Source organism: Otolemur garnettii, unplaced genomic scaffold, assembly GCF_000181295.1.
Source record: "Otolemur garnettii isolate 467f Iridium unplaced genomic scaffold, OtoGar3 scaffold00004, whole genome shotgun sequence".
NCBI classification, from domain to species: domain Eukaryota; kingdom Metazoa; phylum Chordata; class Mammalia; order Primates; family Galagidae; genus Otolemur; species Otolemur garnettii.
Window position 1 is genome coordinate 5,500,110 of NW_003852399.1, and position 21,625 is coordinate 5,521,734.

At 39.8% G+C, this 21,625-nt stretch overlaps 1 protein-coding gene across 4 annotated transcripts in view; it reads right to left on the bottom strand.

The window, feature by feature from the left end:
- The window catches only part of NSMCE2 (NSE2/MMS21 homolog, SMC5-SMC6 complex SUMO ligase), a 225,465-nt gene that overhangs the window by 139,501 nt on the left and 64,339 nt on the right, over positions 1-21,625 (bottom strand). For all 4 annotated transcript variants that reach the window (XM_003782346.2, XM_023517109.1, XM_023517113.1 and 1 more), the window contains one exon: positions 8,652-8,805. In XM_003782346.2, coding sequence (XP_003782394.1) covers positions 8,652-8,805 — 154 coding nt within the window. The remainder of the gene's footprint in view (positions 1-8,651; positions 8,806-21,625) is intronic.

A 21,625-nucleotide genomic window follows, 5' to 3' on the forward strand; every position in this document is an offset into this window, starting at 1 on the left:
AAAAAAAAAAAAAAAAAAAAGAGAAATGATGTATGTGCAAGAGATTATTGTTGTTATGCTTGAAATAAATTTCATGGAATTTGTTCTAAACTTGTGATACCATAAATATCCTACTTGCCTCTGCCGTAACATAGCAACTATTTATACCAGAAACATCATTCTTGGGCACTATATTCTGAATGTATTGCCAAAACCATGGACCACTATGCAGGGGTCCTCAAACTTTTTAAACAGGGGGCCAGTTCACTGTCCCTCAGACTGTTGCAGGCCCTGGAACGAGTCGGCTGCTAAGCAGGACAGGCAGCGATGGCAAAAACACCCGGCGGGTCGGATAAATGTCCTGGGCGGGCTGCATGTGGCCTGCGGGCCGTCGTTTGAGGACGCCTGATTCTAATATATAGTATCATTCCTCCTCCCTGACCTCTAAATACAAATGACCAAGAAAGAGATTCTCTCTCAGACAGAAGCAGCACATTTCCTCAGCATCATGGGAGTACATCATCAATGTAGTTCTGTGACGTGGGACAGCCAAACAGCTGACTCACTATAAGAGTCCTAAGACAAGTCAATTTTTCAATAAGTGAATGAATTACTTGAATCAACAGAATAAAACATACATGAAAGTATCTTCAAGAGTTGGTATGATATGGGGGAAAAGCATATGAGCTTTGGTGTCACTCAAACCTGGGTTTGACTTTCCCCACATAAGAGTTTAGGGAAATTATCCTACCTCTTTGCCATCTTCTACCTATGAAATGCATTCAGCCATCTCGCACAGTTAAGAGAAAGGAATAACAATGTATATAAAGTATGCACGTCCTGTATCCTACCTATAGGTAGGCACTCAAATAATGCCCATGGCTACTCATTAATTCAACGGGTACCATTAAGTACTTTATGTACTAGGCATTATACAAAGCCTGCCTACAACTTTTACTGTAACTATTTCCCACCAATTAGAATACAGCAAACCTAGGCTTGGTGCTGACAGTGCAGTGGTTACGGCGCCAGCCACATACACTGAGGCTGGAGGTTCAAACCCGGCCCGGGCCTGCTAAACAACAATGACAACTGCAACCAAAAAATAGCCAAGCATTGTGACAGGCACCTGTAGTCTTAACTACTTGGGAGGCTGAGGCAAGAGAATCACTTGAGCCCAAGAATTTGAGGTTGCTGTGAGCTGTGATGCCACAGCATTCTACCAAGGGTGACATAGTGAGACTGATAGAGCAAACTTAACATGAATGCAGAACAGATGAGCATCTTTAACGCTTAGCATAAAGGACATATAGAAAAGTTGATTTCTCACTACAAAACAGCTCCCCTGGTAGTTTAATGACCTGATTAAAACTCCACTACTATGAATCAGTTCTTTAAATTTACTTTTTTTTTTAGAGACAAGGTCTTGCTCTGTTGCCCTGGCTAGAGTGTAGTGGTCTAATTGTACCTCGTTGTAACCTCAAACTCCTGGGCTCAAGTTAACGCCCCATCTCAGCATCCCAAGTAGCTGGGACTACAGGTACACATGACCACAACTAGCTTATTTTTTGTAGCGATGAGGTTTCACTACATTGCCCAGGCTGTTCTCAAACTCCTAGCCTCAACTGATCTCCTGCCAGGGATTCCCAAAGCGCTGGGATTACAGGCAGGAGCCACTGTGCCCAGCCCAATTCTTCAATTTGAATTAATCTTTTTTCTTTTATTCCCTTAATTACCTATTTGGTATCCCAAATATGTTTTAAAATATAAACATTTGTGGGAAGTAACAGCTTTATGAAGCAGAAGGGAAAAGACAGCTACACCACTCCCCGATGTTCTCTCTTCATCCTTGGCATTGCTGTCTTCTGGTTCCACTGTCCGAGCTTTGTGACCTTGGGCAGATCACTTTACCTCCACAGGCTGCTTCATCATTAAGATGGGAATGATGCCATTCAGTTGCACTGATGTAAGTCAAGATTTATGGAAAAGAGAAACTATCTAGGGTGAGAGACACAAAGAAAGCAGAAGGGACAGTCAGACAGAGCTGACTCAGAGGAGCAAGGGAGAGAGAGACAAATACACAAAGAATAAAAAATCTGTATAGCGCTGAAATTTCACTCAATGAGCACAAGCCCACAGGCCAGGGATGCAATCCAGGTTGGAAACATCAATCTCAGTTGTGAAGTTTATGATTTTTAGCGTTTCTCAATAGTTAATGGTATGAGTGACGATGGCTTCATCCAACTTCATCAAGGAAAAAAGGAAAACCAACTGACAACTCCAGAGATAATAAAGCTATCTGTAGAAGAGCCAACAAATTTAAGTTTTTATAAATTCATTTAAATGTTCTAAGCAGTTACATTTAAAGTGAGCCGTATTCTACAATGTTAGAAACGGCATGTTACCCTCTACTCTCTACATTTACACCAACATACTGCAGAAGGTTAGAGACACACAATTCTGTATATTGACTTTTGGGGAAATTTAAAGGATTTCCAAACATAGTATAAATTGTTAGCTTTTTCTGTTAACTTTAGATCCCAACCCTATAAATGCTCATTTCTCCCTTACTTATCCTCTTCTTTAGGGATGATAGATTATTAAAGGGAAAGGACTTTAATCATCCGATTGTCTTAGCTAGGTTCTGCCTCCTTTTCTATTTCTTTTTGAAACAGTCTTACTTTGTTGCCCTTGGTAGAGTGCTGTAGGCATCACAGCCCACAGCAACCTCAAACCCTTGGGGTTAAGTGATTTTCTTGCCTCCGCCTCCCAAGCAGCTAGGACTACAGGCACCTGCCACAATACCAGGCTATTTTTTAGAGACAGGGTCTCACTCTTGCTCAGGCTGGTCTCAAACCCATGAGCTCAGGCAATCCACCTGCCTCGGCCTCCCAGAGTGCGGGGATAACAGGTGTGAGCCAGCGCACTCTACCTCTTTTTTCCTAGGCAGAGTCTCTCCTCAGTTGAATAATTCTTTTCTATAAATATTAACTGAGCTCCTAATACTTGAGGAACAAAAGGAACATAGGGAGGAATAAGAAATCCTGTCTTACGGGGTCTTGGCTTTGGTTTGCTGCAGGTCAGAAATCCACCTCATTTGGATACACAGTAATAAGTTATAACAAAGTAAAGGACTTGGAGGTTGAAAAGCATCAGCATGAATTCAGGTTGGTCCACACTTTGCCCAGTTTAAATGCACTCAACCTATTAGGCAGAGTCAAACATTTTCCCTTTTGACACTACCTTTATTTCTTCATCTCTCTTCTGTCAACTTCCAAAACTCACACACACCTTCCCAACGGCTAGTCTTCTCCATACTATGCTGTTCCCAGGCACTTGGCTGCTCATCACAAAACCCCATCTGTTTTCAATAGAACCCAACAGATTTCTATTATATGCATCCCCAAATGAAGAGAAACGCACATTCGGGTTTTATTTGGGAGTATCTTGAAATTAAAACCACTCCCTTCTCTGAAGAAATCACAATCTATTAATAATCAGCCAAATAAACAGTAAATCAAATGGCTAATGCCCCTTATTAAAGAGCTTAACAAGGCATTAAAAACTGGTATTGTGAGAAGGTAATGCCAAAGGTCACAGACGGATAGTTTGGTTTGCATAGTGTTTTAAAAATCTACTAACTGAAAAATAAATCAGCTAGATGTCTCGGTTTTCCAAAAGAATATGAAAGACCTGGCAACACAGGGTCCATAGCCATTCACAGCCTCAACAGGCTAGCAGGGGTTACAGGAGTCTCCTTCAGATCGGACAGAAGCTTTTAAGCACAGGACAGTTCTGAAGATTCTTGTGACCATCAAAGACCTGTGTTATCATAACCTGATGTGCCCACACCTCGTGCTAGATAGAGTTCGAGGAACGCAGCAGTAAGCAAGACAGGAAAATCCCTGCTCTCATGCAGCTAAACATCAGTTTCAAATCAATGCTGAAGGAAATGGAATAGCTACCAACAATGAATAGTGAAGTAATTATTTAAGAAAATGCTAATGTTCCTGAGAAGGAACTCCCTACTTAATGGCATCCTTGAGTGAAATCCTTTTGTGAAGTGAATGGACACTCCCTATTTTATCAGTTTTGAGATCTAGATTGGGTGTGCTTAGAGTTAATCCATATAATTACTAGATTACAATATAAATGCCTATGTGTCTCTATATATGTCTGATACAAATATCAATTGTCACTCAAAATGATTTTTAGTTTTCACTTATGGATTCCATTATCTCCACAGCTTATAGTCTACATATTCCACAGCTTATAGTCTACATATAACAATGACTTAAATATCTTGTCTAAATTAGCAGTGAACATTATCAGATTAGCACATTTTCATTTTAAAAAAGATCCACTCTCCTTTACTTTTAGAATTTAACTATACTAATGAAATTATATTTCATTTTAAGTGATTTTGACACCTGATGATCTCAGATTCACAGCCAATTGTTGTCTATTTTTGACAACAAAGCCAAGCACTTATATTTTGTTAAGTATCACTTATTGTCTACTGCCCTCAGTTTCCCCCTTTACTGATCCACTCTAAAACTTACAATGCCTGTTAATCACACAATAGGTAAGTGAATAAAGAATGCCAGAAAGATTTCTTGATGACTTTAAAAAGTGTCTATTCAGAAGTGTTCACACATTTAAGTTCTCCTGATGTTAAAATTACAAGAAACCACCAGTTATAATAATAGCAGAGACAGTTTTAAGGCCAGGAGGAGAGAAAACTATCTTAACATATTGTTTAGATAAATTAAAATTATTTTAAGTCTGGTTATGTCTGCCTTAAACCGAATCATATTATTTCACAACATGGGTTAGTAAGAATATAATTACTGTCTAGGGAACTGTTTTCTGTGAAAGTATTCCCTAAGTCAGTTGTCACCATCATCCGCATCCTACTCATCTTGTCTAGAAGTCTAAAAGTTATCTTCAGTCCATCATGATTTTATATGACTCCAAGAATTAGAAGAAAAACGAGTGATATCTGCAGGAGACCAGGCTACATATTTAATGAGTCACACCCGTGTCCTCTGCTTGCTAAGCCACATTCTTTCCACCATGCTGTACTAGCTCTTTCTCAATAGTAACCTAAATCTAAAGTAAGCCTTCAGAGTTTGCAGAGACTCAGTAGCTCATTTAATCTTGGTAACTGATCCTCAGACAGTAGATGGGAGTAGACACAATTATCTCTACTACATAGGACACTGGACAGCCAGTGGATAAAATGATTTGTTCAAAAAAGTTCACTGACCCTGGCTTAGATCTAGAGTTCTCCAAGTGAGAACTTCTGGTGGTCCGTGAGGTCCTTTCTGCAAGTACAATTACTAATGCATGAGATCATTCATTTTCATTATATACTTCAACCAAATAGACCAAATGCCGAGGAAACTGTAAGGATCCTGCTGTCTATTAACCCACAAGTGGAAGAGATTTACAAAAATATAAAACAATACTGCTCTTCTCAATAATTTTTCTTTGTGTTAGAAAAATATATAGTGTTCATATCAAATGCTATTTATATTAATACGTAATGGGTTTATTTTTCAATAGACTAATATTTTATATTGCACAGTTTTGATTTCTAATATGATAAATGCCAATGGTTATGGCCCATGTAAATAAAAGCTTTCTGGGGGCTCTCAGTAAATTTTAAGGACATAAAGGAAGCATGAGATTAAACATTCCAGAACCAGTTGCTCAGCTATTAACTGGGTTAACTTACTACCTCAGCGGAGTAAGAACCACCTGACAGACAACCTTACTGCAATCTCCACCTTGACCTCTTACCACCCAAGAGCTTCCTGGCAATTATCTGATTAGATCATAATTTGAAAAAATTCAATCCCAAGAATTTATGTTCTTGCTTGATAAAGTTAGTGAAAATGTGGTGGTTATTTTCATGAAAGAACCCTTCAGGTACAGGCAGACCATAAAAACACTTTAGCCTTTTGTTTGCCAAAATAGGCAACTAGAAGCAAGTCTCTCTCCCTGGCTTTCATGTTCCAATCTTAAAAAAAAAGTTACCTCTAGAATGTTTCCCAAAACAAATTCATTAGCTCATTTATAGATCATAGTGTTCCTCTGATTTGGCTCCACCAAGATTGTGAGAGCCCAGTCCTAATTAGGATCCTCACAGCAGCATTAAATCTAAAGAAACAAACTCCAGTAAACATGGTGTAAGTTTAACTGACAGTGCTAAGAACACCACTAAAAATTACACTTTGCAAGTCAGGTATACACATCTTATAGAGCATCTTTCTTTTGTTTGAGACAGAGTCTCATTATGTCATCCTCGGTAGAGTGCCGTGGTGTCACGTCACAGCTCACAGCAACCCCAAACTCTCAGGCTGAAGTGATTCTCTTGCCTCAGCCTCCCATGTAGCTGGGACAACAGGTGCCGGCCATAATGCCCGGCTATTTTTTTGTTACAGTTGTCATTGTTGTTTAGCTGGCCAGGGCCAGGTTTGAACCTGCCAGCCTCAGTGTATGTGGACAACGCCCTACCAACTGAGCTACGGGCGCCACCCACTAGAGCATTTTAAAAGAGTATTAATGTTTGCTTGTTCTGCCATTTGAAATTTAAGAACTTTTCAAAAGACTACTTTAGAGGAAATAAAGGGAAAAACAGGGAAAGTTATTTTAATCCCAGTGTTACAATATACAGGGAAATCTTACATAAGGAAGTATTTCTTTTGATATAAATTTACTCTGTCATCAGTTTAACTGTCTACCCTAATGATATATACTGCTGGCCTGGGGAACCTTCTCTTTCCTTTCTCCCCCCACCCCAAACAATAACCATGATTCCAACATTTATTGTTCTGTTGAATTGTATGTTCTCATATAAGTGTTTCCCGGCCTGGTGTGGTGGCTCACGCCTATAATCCTAGCACTCTAGGAGGCTGAGGGGGGCAGCATGCTTGAGCTCAAGAATTTTCCATCTAAAAATAGGAAAACTGAGGCAAGAGGATCGCTTGACCTCAAGAATTTGGGGCTGCTGTAAGCTATGATGACATCAGGAACTCTACCCAGGGTGACAGAGTGAGACTCTGGCTCATAAAAAAGAAAAAGAAAAAGAAACATCAAAAGGAAAAAAGGAAAAAGTGTTTCTCATTAAGTATGTGATTCTAAAAGTTTCTAATATCTCTTATGGAATAATAATTTTGTAAACAGTAACAAAAAAAGGAAAATATTTAAATTCAGGGGTGTTTATCTTTCAATTTGTACTGTAAAATACCTTTAAAATCTCAAATTATGATCAAATCCTAAGTCTGCTACAATTTGTGAGTATTGACTCCAAGTAGTAAATAAAATATATTTGGCTATTTTGACCAACACCAAAAATGAAATTCACTAGCATCTTTACAATTAGAAAGCAGCTGGCAAATTACCTGTTTCGGGGGATTACTGCCCACTTAGGGGGATAGTACAGGTTATATTAAAAAGATGTTAGTAGTTATCATGTTCAATGAAGACAAATAAACTTAAAGTACAAAAAAAAACCTTACCACTAAAATATACAGTAAAAGCAAAAGTTCCATTGTGATTGCAAAACATTCCTAATTGTGAAACTTATTTGTAAACAAGACAAAAGTGAAGCAGCTTCCTCAGTCATTTTTGGAGCTCTCAGCATGAATTCCTATACTAAATTTACGTCTCCTATATATTTCTGCTCTGTGTGTATGTGAATGATGACAGGAGACTCAAGTTAGGGAAAGCTATTTGCGTCACTATTTAATTCTTTAAGGAACACAAACCTCAATATTAAAAACAGCAAAGACTACAGAACTAAATAAATGCTGGTGTGAAAAAAAATCAATTTACATAAAATTGTTATATGTACCACACAGAAAAAAACAGAAAAGAAAAAGCATACATACTTTATTGTGTAGAAAAGATACATTATTTCTGGCAAGTAACGTATTCAAATAAATTTTTTTTTTTCTTTCAGTTTTTGGCCAGGGCTGGGTTTGAACTGGCCACCTTCGGCACATGGGGCCCGGCACCCTACTCCTTTGAGCCACAGGTGCCACCCTCAAATAAATTTTTTATAAAATAAATTATTTTCCCCATTCTCATTTTTAAACCAAAATTATGTTCATTAAAAAATCTGAATGTAATAGTTTACTACGAAGGCAATAAATTTAAAAATCACTTGGAATTTATGCTACCACAAAGATAAACCAAATACAGAAGACTCTGGTCCATATTTGGGAAGAAAAAGTTGTCTTCTGAGAAAACATACCTAACACCACTCCAAAGCAGAAAAACTAAAACCAAAGCATGGCTATTTTAAAGACTGGCACAGCAGTTTGAGATCTGGAGAATATCATTGTTATTTTAATAAAATAGTTTCCAGTTTTATTTTGTTTTCCCAATTCCCCTCCCCAGCAGTGGAAGAATATGTGTAACTTTTCCTAGCTACTATGGAATTTTCTTAGCACTTTGTGGAAACTGTTGGCTTTCAGAAATGGACAGGTTGATTTGAACCAAAAGTTAGGCAAATATAGAATTGCAGCAACAATAAAAAGCAACTTAGAAAGAGGATCAAGCCATGCAGACGAGCAAACTTTATAAAATCATTTTTCTGGGATTGTTCATCAAGTAAGTTCCCTAATTTCAAAAAGCCAAACCAAAGCAAAGCATTGACTTACATTGCTTCTTTAGTTCTTTCAGCTGTTGTTTAAACTGTACAAACTTCTCATTATTTTGAAAGTCTGCATCAGAATTCTTGTTCTGTAAAGCCAAAAATTTCTTCTCCACCAATACCTTTAAATCTGGTATTTTTTCTGGACGTTCTTCTTTTACCTGGGTAAGATAACAAAATTATCTTACTTAAATGTTATTTGAGCCATTGTTTTTATCTTGCATAATTCAAAGAAAAAGATAATGAGGTTAAAAAAACAGAATTCCCTGAACAGAGAACCACACAGGCTGGGACTTGTTCCAGAACAGACCTCTGGTAAACACTGAAGGGAATCACTCATCCCATCTACTCATCCTCCTTTTTAGCTTTCTTAAGCTATTAGCCCTTCAATAATCCTACTAACTTACTGTCTCCTGCCAGAGGGAAAATAGCAAACGTGGCGATTTCACGAGAACCTGAGCATCACCGGTCTTCCTTGACCCAGGTCTGCTTGGGTGCCTCTCCCACTTGCCATCATGGTTATTCCATTCTCATTCTCAACGCTCCTATTTTCTGGCCTTCTGCTCCAGCATGACAGTGATTCCTACTTTACAAAAGAACTTTAGGCTCTAGACTTAACCTCCCTTAATTTGCTGCCACAATGAGGATTAGTGCCCCCTTGTTCCGTTCAAATCTGAACTCTCAATGTATGTTCTCTGTCCATATTATAAAATTACGTCCCAATATTACAAAATGTTCAAACATGCAGAAAAGTTGAAGAAATTGTACTGTGACTACCCATACTCCCCAGATGTCACCATTAACACCTTACTGTTTGTGTTATCACATTATCTATCCATTCATCCCTCCATCTATCCTCAACTCTGTTCTTCAATTTGTTCTCAATTACATTCTCTTCATTTCCATTCAAATAAACTTTCCCTATCTATCTATAGACTCTTTGCCTCCAAATTTTAACATTGGTTCTTCACTTCCACATTTTAAAACAAACGACCTCTTATCCCTGCCTGCTCCCCTGAGTTATTTTCTGTCCATAATCCACCTCCTTGGGAAAAGGGAGCCACTGTTTCCACTTCCTCACTCTCTAGCTTTCGCCACCACAATCAAGCTTCTGCCCACCACTCCACTGCCACTGCTCTGCGTCAGGGCTTCAGAATTGGTCTCTTTCACCACTGGCCCTTTCCTGCTGCTCCTGTTGCCAAGCAAAACTCACCAAACTCTCCACTATGCCCAGAAACATGTTTGACAAGCTTCTTCCACAGCCCTATAATATACGATTGCTCTTATCTTTATACATCTTTCCCCTAATAAAACATAAACACTCAAGATCTCTTGATTCATCACTGTGCTGCCAGCACCCAGCACACGGTAGGGGTACATGATACCTGTGTTTTGAATAAATTAATCTCATTAGCTGCAAACGTACTTACCCACAAAAAGCCACAATGTTATCAATGTTACTATTAGTAGCAAATATATAGTTCAATTTCTGAGCTGGAAGACAACTTAAGAGTCCATTTAATATTGAACTCCGCCTTCCCCAGTTTCATAAATAAATAAAATGATTGATAGAAAAACAGTAAAATGACTCATCTTCTGCCATCCAATTACTTAGAGGGAATGCTAAGACTACAAGTTACATACAAAATTACTGATTTTGATTCTAGTCAGTGGGACATATTTCTGCTCTCTCTGAATTTCAGTATCAATGCATATAAGATCAAATGACTGTCTGTATCTTTTTTTTTTGAGACAAGGTCTCACTTTGTTGCCCCTGGTACAGTGCCATGGCATCATAGCTCACAGCAACCTCCAGCTCTTGGGCTTAAGCAATTCTCTTGCCTCAGCCTACCAAATAGATGGGACTACAGGTGCCCACCACAACGCCTGGCTACTTTTTGTTGCAGTTTGGCCAGGTCCAGGTTTGAACCCGCTACCCTTGGTATATGGGGTCAGTGCCCTACACACTGAGCCACAGGCGCTGCCCAACTATCTGTATCTTATTTGCTTTGACTTACTTTTGTCATGGAGATAAACCATATAATCTTCTTTTGTTTAACTGCTATACATTTTGGTGAGCTAAATCAAAAATAAGAAGTATTATGAACCTAAAATGTCTAGTATAGTATGATTTGGAAAAAAGAAGGGAGAAAGGTAATTTAATAATGCCTTATGTCTCAAGAAAAAGAGCTATTACACATGATGACTAGCTATCATCAAGATGAAACAAGTTCAAAATCGTAGTATGAACAGTTCATAGCAGACCCTAGAAAATTAATTGCAGATTCTTAGAAATAGATGATAGGCTCTCTATCTGGATTTATAAACAGATCTGGACTAGTATCTACCCAAGATGTTAATGATAACATTACAGAAAGCATTCAGATGAGCCATCTATAGGTCTGATCAGTCTCAAATTATTATTTAATCTGAGATGATCCCAAAAGATCCGATGTGAGCAGTGGTAAGTAAAATTCAAATGTTCTTTTCCAGCCAAGTCTCTACTACAGTTAACATGTTTAATTTTCCTAGTTCAACTACAACCATTGCTGACGAAACAAACGGAAAAAATAGCCATTTTGAAGTTTGACAACATGACAACCGGGAATATGACTAGGAAAAACAGAATAAACCAAATTTGGTGATTCAATGTATTTTTTCCATAGTCAGAACCTTCAGAAATGTGCCATACAGCCTAAGTTCACTGCTGCAGATGTCTTCCCTGAGAGTCTGGTGCTGCAGGTGGCACAGCTGCCACTGCAAAAAGAACTTACTGTATTCCCACTATCAAAACGGGAGCATAAAAAAGATTCACCTCACTATCTCTTTAAGTCAGTAAAACAAATGGTGACTATTTTTAATGGTTTCTTGCTTTGTTTACATTTTTAAGAGAAATGGATAAAGGAGCAGGGGGAAAATTCTTCAAGTAGCTGATCAGGCATATTACCTAGTACAAAAGACAAAGATGGCCCTCTCCTCTGAGAACAAACTGCCAGGAAATTTGAGATGGGAGGAGAGGATTTATTAGATGATAATAGACTAGTCCCTAGATACAGGACTTCAAACCCCAGTGAATTAAAAGACACTAGGTGTACTAGGTTACCAGGGTTCCTATAACAAAGCACTATAGACTTGGTAGCTTAAGCAACAGAAATTTATTTTCTCATAGTTCTAGAACCAAGAAGTCCGAGGTCACAGTGTCAGCAGGGTTGGCTCCTTCTGATGTTTTTCTCTTTGACTTGTACACAGCAGCCTTCTCCTGTCTTATCACATGGTCTTGCCTTTGCAAAGGTCTGTGTCTAAATTTCCTCTTATAAGAGCATCAGTCTTGTTGGACTAAGGCCCACTTAACGACCTAATTAACTACCTCTTTAAAGACTCTACCTCCAAAACACAGTCACATTGCAAGGTACTAGGGGTTAGAGGTCCAACATATGAATTTCATAGAAATACAATTCCCAGTTAAGACACTGGGTTAATGAAAATCAGAATTTTTAAAACCGTGATAGTTTATTAATCTTTACATCACTATAACTTAAAAATGAGAGAAGCTACAGAGAAGTTAAATAGCAGGCCCAATGCTTACATAATGAAAATGTAATACTGCCCTAGGGAAAGAAAAGATCAGGTTTTCTGCACCCACTTACCCTTTCAATATTCAGTGAGTGCACTCTGTGTGCTAAGCACCTTAGCTTAGAGAAGAAAAGACCAGAACGGGTTGATCGGGGGTACAAGGTGAATAGCTGTGGGACACAGGCTATGGAAATGAGACCTGATCAGACAGAGCAAAAGATATTATGAGATTATAAGGAGTGAACTAATACCGTGAGAATTAAACAAAAATAATTACTACAATTAATGCCTGCAGGATGTACAGCACACAGGGAAGGGGAGAGAGAAGGTCCTGCCACCTGTCAACTGATGGCAGAGGGGCTGCAACTTGGTCAGGCTGGGGTGCTATTTTTAAAGCAATGAGAACTGCTGAGTCTCATTGCGAGAAGAAGACAGGGTATTCCTGAGGGGACAATTAGTCAAATGTCATTTTCTTGAGGAAAGCAGTAGGCATCACTGAATCTGTATAGATATCTGTCTGGTAAGCAGCTAGAAAGAATTTCAAACAGAGGGCATGGGAAAAAGAAAAAAGAGAGAGAACGATGCAAAGGGAACTCTACAAAAGTAAAGAAGAAAAGTAGGAGTAAGGCATGCTACGGAAGAAAGGAAATGGAAAATTTCCATACAAGAAGTGCTTGTCTTTTGGAAAAATGACGCAAGAGCATTTACATAAGAAGCGTTAAAAGGGACCACTGTGGGTGGTGCCTGTGGCTCAAAGGAGTGGGGCGCTGGCCCCGTATCCCAGAGCTGGTGGGTTCAGGCCCCAGCCAAAAACTGCAAAAGAAAAGGGGGGGAGGAACCACTGGTTTAATTATGAGGCGCTTCGCACACTGCACTGCAACTGTGATCTGTGAAGCATCTCTCAGGCCGGGTTTATCTACCTGGGGGGCTCAGATGAATGAATGAAGTACAGAAAGGCCAAATTATACTGCGCTGGTATGAGAAAAAGGATTAAGAGAGTTCTCTGTGAACAGATGAAGGAAGTCTGCTGGCAAAGGAAGAACATGGAGACGAGAAGCACATCATGGGACTGGGAGTACTAAAGAGACGGGTGTATTCACACAGAGGATGACAATCAGCTTGAAGTGAAGCTGATGTGATGGAGGAGAAAGGACAAGGACCTCAGGATCAGACAGAGCTGGTCTGGGTTACTGATCGTCAGTGAATCCTTTTGGGTCTTCTCTCATCTCTTAATTAAAAATCAGAAACACCCGGTGCTGTGAAGACTCAACTAAACCATGCTTGTGTCTGACTTTGGCACACAGCAGATTATCGAAAAAGTTTATTCTTTTCTTTCCAACTTCAGCATAGAGACTTGAATGTGTTTGTAGACTGAGAAGGAGGAGCCTATGAGGAAACATCAATCAAAACACTAAAAGAAAGCAACAGACAGATTTCATTGGAGAAGGTCATTAAAATACTGGGGGAAAAAACACAGAAGTCTGCCACAGGCTGGGACAAGAAGAAGACATGAGTCTTCAGCAGGTGTCATGAATGCCTGCAGGGCTGGAGAAGCAAGGAGATGAGAAAACCCACAACAAGTGCAGGACAATGGGACGTGATGAGCACGATCCTGCAGTAGATGGTACCGGGCCCAGGTCGGAGGAAAGCTGCTCATCAGCATCGGATGACTGCTGCTGGGTGCGAAGGCAAGCCCAGGTTTTAAAGACGAAGTTAGAAATCCAGATTTTTATGGTATATTTTCTGTTTTATAAAATAATGTATAGTGTTGCTTTGAGGTTAATAAATGAAATAAAGCAACAAAGCATCCACCTGTCTGACAGAGAATATTTAATAACCAGGAGCTGTCTGTAGTGCTGCCGTCATTATCACTCTCATCATCTATCTCAGGGTGGCTGGATATGCAGGTCTACAGCTCAGTGAGAATGACATAAAAACACCCACGAGGAGGAATCAGTGTATGGATTTTAATGGAAACCATGGAAATGAATGGGATCACCAAGGAGACTGAACAAATAGAAACAAAAAAGGCACCAAGACAGAACCCCGGAGAATACCATGTATATGGGGCAGCTAGAAGAGTTAAAAAAGAAAAAGTTTAAGACTTAAGAAGACAAAAAAGAAAGTTATCCAAAAAGTCTAGGAAGGAATGTCAAGACCTGACAAATGCTGTGAAGAGGACAAGCTAATAAGGACTGAGAAGTGTCCATGAGGCTCGATTTACTCACTGGTGACCCTACTGAGAAGAGATAAGCTCTGAGGCTGACTCCAAATGTGCAGATCTTTGTTTATGAACTGTTTCAGAAAAATGGAGCAGTATGATGAAGAAACACACAGATCCCAAAAAGTTCTACAGACTCTTCACAAATTGTTCAGTTTTAGCTCAAAAATCGCCTGTGAATAGTTAGCCACATTTAATTGGAACCCAACACTCCAGTGACTACCGTATTTATCTGTGTCAGCAAGGAGAAGGCAATCAATGAGCCTTTTAACCACACATCAGGCCTCTGGTGGCCCTGGCCCCCTAGGCAGATGGTTGTCATTTTAGGAAAAAAGATAACAGCAGAAACAAAATGCAGAACTCAGCCCTCACACACGCTGAAGCTACATATTACTTTCACCATCTTGGACATAAATAATAAATATATTTATACAATGATGACATACCTGCTTCATTTCTTTCAAACAACATTGTATGCATATGAAATTACTCAAAGTGTGTCATTTTAGTGCCACAGGACAAAGTCAAGGTCTTTTCCTCCTCCAATTATCATTATTGCCTTATAGCCGTTGTTTCACTGGGAGGGGAGATCACAGGAGCTAAGGATATTACTGAGCTGAGTCATTCACACGCTTTTTAATCATGTGAGAATCTAGTATAAAATTAGTCATTCCTGTAACTGCACCAAGACTCAAAGATTTATTCTCCCCAAACAGCCATTGTTAGATGTTTAGCTCCCAAAATAATATATACCCAATGACATACATTTTAGAAATGACATGAAGTTATTATGAGTACATTCAATGAGAAGCAATTTGCTCTGTGTTCTGCTTAGTACACTAAGTATGCCAACTTTTTGAACTTCTAATTCATAGTCAGCGTGATCTAAGGTTATGGGACCTGCTTTCACACAAGACATATAGAGGGAATTGCCTCAATTGACCCTAAAATACTCATTCAACAAATATTTACTGAGTCTCAATGGGTGCCAGCATTATATGAAGCACTGAGACATTTAGGGTGGTTGGACACCCTTATGATATACCACAAACCCAACTGGTCATCCACAGAATAAATTTATACAGACCAACACTGTCTCCACCTTATATAGCCAAAAAGTCTGGTCAAGTTTTTACTCACAAGCATATCCAAGCTGAGAATCACTATGCTTTTACTGAGCATTACCTAGCTGCAAGTACATACGGAGACACACCGTATTTTCTACAGAGTTTGCTATACTGCCTTTGCCCTCTTTAGGAAAAAAACAAGCACACACACTAATGATGACCAGCATGGATTATGCCCCTTTATCTCATGCCAGTTTCTGTTGTCAATTGCACAACCGACACTGAACTCAACTGGACCAAATTATCTGCAGTAGAGAGCGTTTCCTAGTGCCATTATTTAGCATGCTTTGACTTCTGACACAACACTTAGAAGAGCATACTTCCTTGTTGGACGTTATGACACACCAAGTGGACTTCAAGGTCTGCCAAGGTGTCGTAACACACTCAGTAGGAGCAGGAAAGCAAGCACAGCAACACCTTTCCTTCTTCAGGCCTTTCAGAAAAATTTTAAAAATGAATAAGCTTAAACATATGTGAGTGCTGTTGGTCTAGTACTAATGGGCCAGTTCTATTAGAACAGACAGCTGTCCAACAGATGGCAGCTGACACAGGCAACCTGCCATCTATGTGCATCTGTTATTAAACATTTATGCTGTTGAAAATTACTTCAATAAATTTCTCATGGCACTGTGCCCGCTATAAGTTATGGCCAACCAGAATCACTTATTAACACAGAAAACAAGATTCCTACAGTGGGGGAGAAGAAAACAAACTGATTTTACCTCTCTTTTTTTCCTTCTTGTTTTGCTTTGACAGGATTCATAGAAATACACATTATTTACTTATTTATCTATTCAATAAATATTTACTAAATGTCTACCATACATAGGAAGTGTGCTGAGCACTGGAGATGCAACAGTAAACAAGACTAAGTTGGTCCCTCTGATGCTCGGGCTTTGGAATTAGTTGGGGAAGAAGCATTAGCCAAGCAGTCAAACAAATAGGAAAACTGCTATGAAGGAAACAGCAGCAGAGGCTGGGAGAATGAGGACTCCGTGCCACAGGTTCTTTTGAACAGACCTCAGTATAAGCACAGGTCATAGTTAGGGCAGGTGAGGTAAGGATTATTATTGTTGGTATTAACAAACACTTTTCACTTGCAAAGCACCTTCAGTCTAAGTGGTTCAAAACCTTATATATACAAAAGTATCATTATCCCAGTTTCATAGATCTGAGGAACGGGCAGCTCACAGGACTAAGCGTCTTGCCTAAGGTTACAGTGAGTCAGCGACAGCCAGTTTCAACTCATTCAAACTCCTGTCAACTTAAATGTTTTACTTTGTGTGTGTGCCTCTAAGTAACAAGTCAGAAGGAACCTGTATACCCCCTTGTACTTTCATGAAAACATATATGATTGCAGACATACACCCTAACCTTTGGTGGTCCTTTGTCAGTTTATATAAAAAGACACTTACTCTGAATTTGAAACTGCCTTTCCTGTCCCCTGTGTCTGTCCTCCACTGTATGACTGATGGCCCTTTTCATCACCATGGTGTCTCACTCAGGAGTCCACAGTAATAGAGCATAATAATGGGTTAATGGTAACTAGATCAACTGTTCTTACCATGTACCTCATCATCTGGGAGATGATCTTTCAGCGTGTAGAAATGTCTACTGAAGATTCAGTTCCAGTGCTACCTCATGAGATTAGGTAAGGTCGTGTCCCAAAGGATGCTCAGAACCAGTGAATAACATGGCAGTGTTGCTCCCATGACCCAGGAACCAAGGCACAAATGCAGAATTGTTACACATCTTCTCCTCCCCCTATCTCACCTAATGACCAACTTGCAATTTTTTCCCCAACTCTGCAACTCTGGTTCGGCTGGTTTAACAGTCTCAGCACCCAAGCAAAGAGTGATTTCACCAAGGGACTCAACAAAGCCTCCTCTGAATTGGAAGCTTAAACTGCAACCTCGCAATTCTGAGCTCCTCATGACACTGAACAGACAGACATAAAGGGAGGTTACACAATTGACTGGGGTAGTGAATCTTGATTATCAAGGGTAAAGAGGATGTTGCTACAGAGTAAGAAAAGAGAGGTGTGTGTCCGCAAGGTGGAACACCTCCTGGTTTGGCCATATCCACCAGTAAAAGACAAGGGAACACAGAAACAACTCCATATAGGTAGGACTGCCAAGGATCGGATTCCCCAGAAACAAAAATCTAGGTGATGCAGTCAAATAAAAACCACTGAGAGTTGGTTTAGAGTGAAGAAAACACAGGATAGGAGAGAAAGAGAGTTAAAAACTGCCAACTTTGGGTTCAGAACCAATAGCAAAAGCTAGAACTGAGGTATCTACTCAGGTTTGACATATACATGTTTCTCTTTTTAACAAATTTCTCCTTCTTCTTTTATCCCCAATATTTTATAAAAATAAGTTGGTAGTTCACTAGTACAGAATTATAAGGGAACATTAACAAAAGGACTTAGGTCAACCCAAATACCTTGGAGTCGAACATAATAACTGGAAAGAAGTTGTATAATTTTCCCTTTCAAGAAGAGGGAGAGATGTTTTCACTTCTATAAAAGACAGCTCGCTGCGCCATGCCAGAAGGGAGCATTTTGCTGCTGTTGTCACTGTTTCTGTAAATATAACTCTGGAAGAAAAGCGTTCACAGAGGTTGAGCAGCCAAGTCCACCTGTCTAGAATTTCTGAACACCTTTTCTAAGTTTGGGGAATTTCTTACCTTAGGAATGATATTTCACTGGGGTAAGAACCAGAAATTCACCTTCCTGGCAACAGAAATACAGTCTTGTCGCCTCGGCCCTTTGCCGGTGAGACTTCAGTTCTTGAGAGTGACATGAGGGAGGCGCAGCACCCAAGGTGCCAGTACAGACTCTGGAACTGTATCACCTGAGGACATAACTATTAAATCCCAGTTCTACGTTAAACTAGTTGTGCAATCTTGGGCAAACCACTTAACTTTTCAGGAAATCAGTTTCTTCATCTATAATTCCACTTAACTCAAGGCTTGTCCTAAGCATTACATTAATATAAGTAAAGAATTTAAACTTTTAAAATCCAATACAGTAGCCACTAGTTACATGTGGTCTTTTAAATCTAAGATAATCAAATAAAAATAAAAACTGAACTCCTTGGTCACATGGGCACATTTTAAGTGTTCAAGACCTCTATCTGGCCAGTGATGACCATTCTGAACAGTACAGACACAGAACACTTCTATCACGGTAGGGAGTCCCACTGGAAGCGCTGACTTGGAGAATACTTCCTGCCACTTAGGAAGCGCTCAACTGGTAACTGCTGCTATTATTACTACTATTCTTACGGTCACATTGTTGTCATCACCATCATTATTATAGCAAGTTTAAAATTTAGCCAAATGTAAAATCTGGTGGAGGAGCCAGACAAGAAGTAATTTTTAAAAATGCAATTTGATAAGGATTAATAGCTGTTATCAGTAGCAGGAGGTGGTCTCAATTATTTATTACCACAAGGTCCTAAGCCAAGCACTTCATGTGGATTATTTTAATATCACCAAAACAAGCAACATAAGAGGTGAAAACTAACATATCTTCTAGTACAGATTAGGAAACTGATGCTAAGAAGTGTCCAAAGAGCTCAGGACGGGAGCTGGGACTCACTGCATTGGCAGGTCTGTTGAATCACTGAGTCTGAGACGTAACTACTACCCTCGACTTCACCAGCTCTTTGCTGAGAACCTACTAAGGGCCACACACTGCTCTAGATGCTGAGAATACAGTAGTAAACACAAGCGACCAAGTCTCTGCCCTCGGAGAATTTGCATTCTAGTTGAGCAGAAGAATAATAACACAGTATATAATTAGCCACCTGATAGTAAATGCTATGAAGAACAAAATTAAGCAGAGTGGGAACAGGTGAGAAGAGTATGCTTCTGCATTTTCCCCTTGGTTCCTGGGTCATTTTCTATGAAGGACAGTCAAGGAAGGCTTCACTGAAAAGATGACATCTGAACAAAGACCTGAAGAAAATAAGGGAGTGAGCCACAGAGTTAGAGTCAGGGCAGAAAAATGGAGAAGGGGGAGATGAAGGCAGAAATACGGGCAGTGTGAAGTGGGACAGATGATGGAGACAGTCAAGCCTTTACTCTGAGAGCAATGGGGAAGTTTTGAGCACAGTGGGAAGATCTGATTTTCTTTTAGAATCTTTCCAGCTGTTATGATGAGAACAGATTTCAGGGGAGGAGGAGCAGAAGCCAGAGATCTGTCAGTGGCTCCTGCAGCCCTCTCTAGGCAAAGGTGAAGAGAGGATATGGACTGGGATGAGAGCAGTAGAAACAGTGAGAGGAGGTCTATTTCTAAATACATTTTGAAGGGAGAAATAATAGGGCTTACTGACCGGCTGAATACAGGCTGTGAAAAATTAAGGAACTAAGGACAACGCCAGTTTTTGGCTTGACTAAATGGAGTAGAACAGCTGCTGTTTTCTGAGATGGGTAAGTCTAAAGGAACAGCTGGTTTTGGAGAAAAACAATCAAGAGTTCAGTTTTGAAGGTTAAATGTGCAATGCTTATGGGAATGAAATGAAGTGTAAATGAGAAGACGACAGTTGTATATCTGAGATGTGGTTTTGGAGAGGACTGGGAGACAGCTACAAACGCTATGAAAAATGATTAAGTGCCCGATGTTATGAGAGCACATGCGAGTGATCCACTTGGCAACCAGAGATGGGATGATGTCAGGGAGGGCTGTTAGAAAGAAGCTAAATCCAGTTTGTAAAGGGGAAGAAAGAGTTAGCTAAAATATTTGAAAGGGAAAGAAGAGCACGCTCCCAGAAGATAGTGTGTGCTAAGACCAGAGACAAGAGAACATTCCAAGAATTAGTATAAAAGAATAGTAAAAAATTAAAGAGGTAAGCAGAAGTATATATCATGTAAAGAAGTTTGAACTTAATCCTAAGAGTAATAAGAAATAACTAAAACAGCTAAAGTTATGGAAAAGAAGGCATAACGATCAAATTTTTACTTTAGGACGATCTCATGGGCTACTGAGTAGCAAACAGTAAGAAAGCACTACATTCGGCAAATGTACCCAAGGATGCTGAAAATTGAAAAATGCGAATGGAAGTAGGTGAATGAATTTGAGAATCAGTAAAACTGGGAGATGGAAGGTAAGATATGAGGAGCTAGGAGGAGTAAGGGCAACAATCAGATTTGTGACTGGAAACTAGGTGGGTGATATTGCCACTTAGAAAGTTACAGAATCCCAGCAGAAAATCAAGGGGAAAACTCCACTCTGAGGTGCGGAATGTCAGGTGCCTATAGCACCTTCCAATAGGGAATGGTCACTCTATATCACTGAGTTCCTGTGTGTAGTTCACAGATGAAAAATCCAGAATGGAGACAAAGATGGGGGACTCAGCAGCAAAAATACAGTAACTTAAGTTCCAAGGACAGATGCTATGTCTCAGGAGGATTGTGGAGTGTGAGAAGAGAGTCAAAGAGTGGGCAAGAATACTAAGGCTTCACAGGTGACGAGGAGGAGGAGGATCCACCAACTGCACTACAGAGGAGTTACCAGAAGCCAGAAGAAGAAACAAATATGTGTAGTAACAGAAGTCAAGGCACACAACATTCAGGAAGGAGGGAGTAGTAACTAATAGCAGAGAGGTGAAATAAGAGAAGGATGAACAATGCCCTCTGGATTTGTTACTAGGTGTGTAATTGTTGCCCTTAGCTTCCTCATCCACACAAAAATGCTCCATTATCTATACACATGGTTCCGATGAGAATACATGGAAGTGAAACACCTCATACAGCTGAGGCACACTAGGCACTACAAATATGCTCTACGTTTATTACCACGTATCTTAGGCACGTCAGATGGGCAGGCCAAAGGAACAAAGAGAACAAGAGGTGAAAGGATGAAACAGTGCCTACAGCCTGGAGCCTGCGCATAGTAGCTCACACCTGTAATCCTAGCACTCTGGGAGGCTGAGGCCAGAGGATCCCTCGAGATCAGGAGTTCAAGACCAGCCTGAGCAAGAGCAAGACTCCATCTCTAGCAAAAATAGAAAAATCAGCTGGGTGTTGTGGCAGGCACCAGTAGTCCCAGCTACT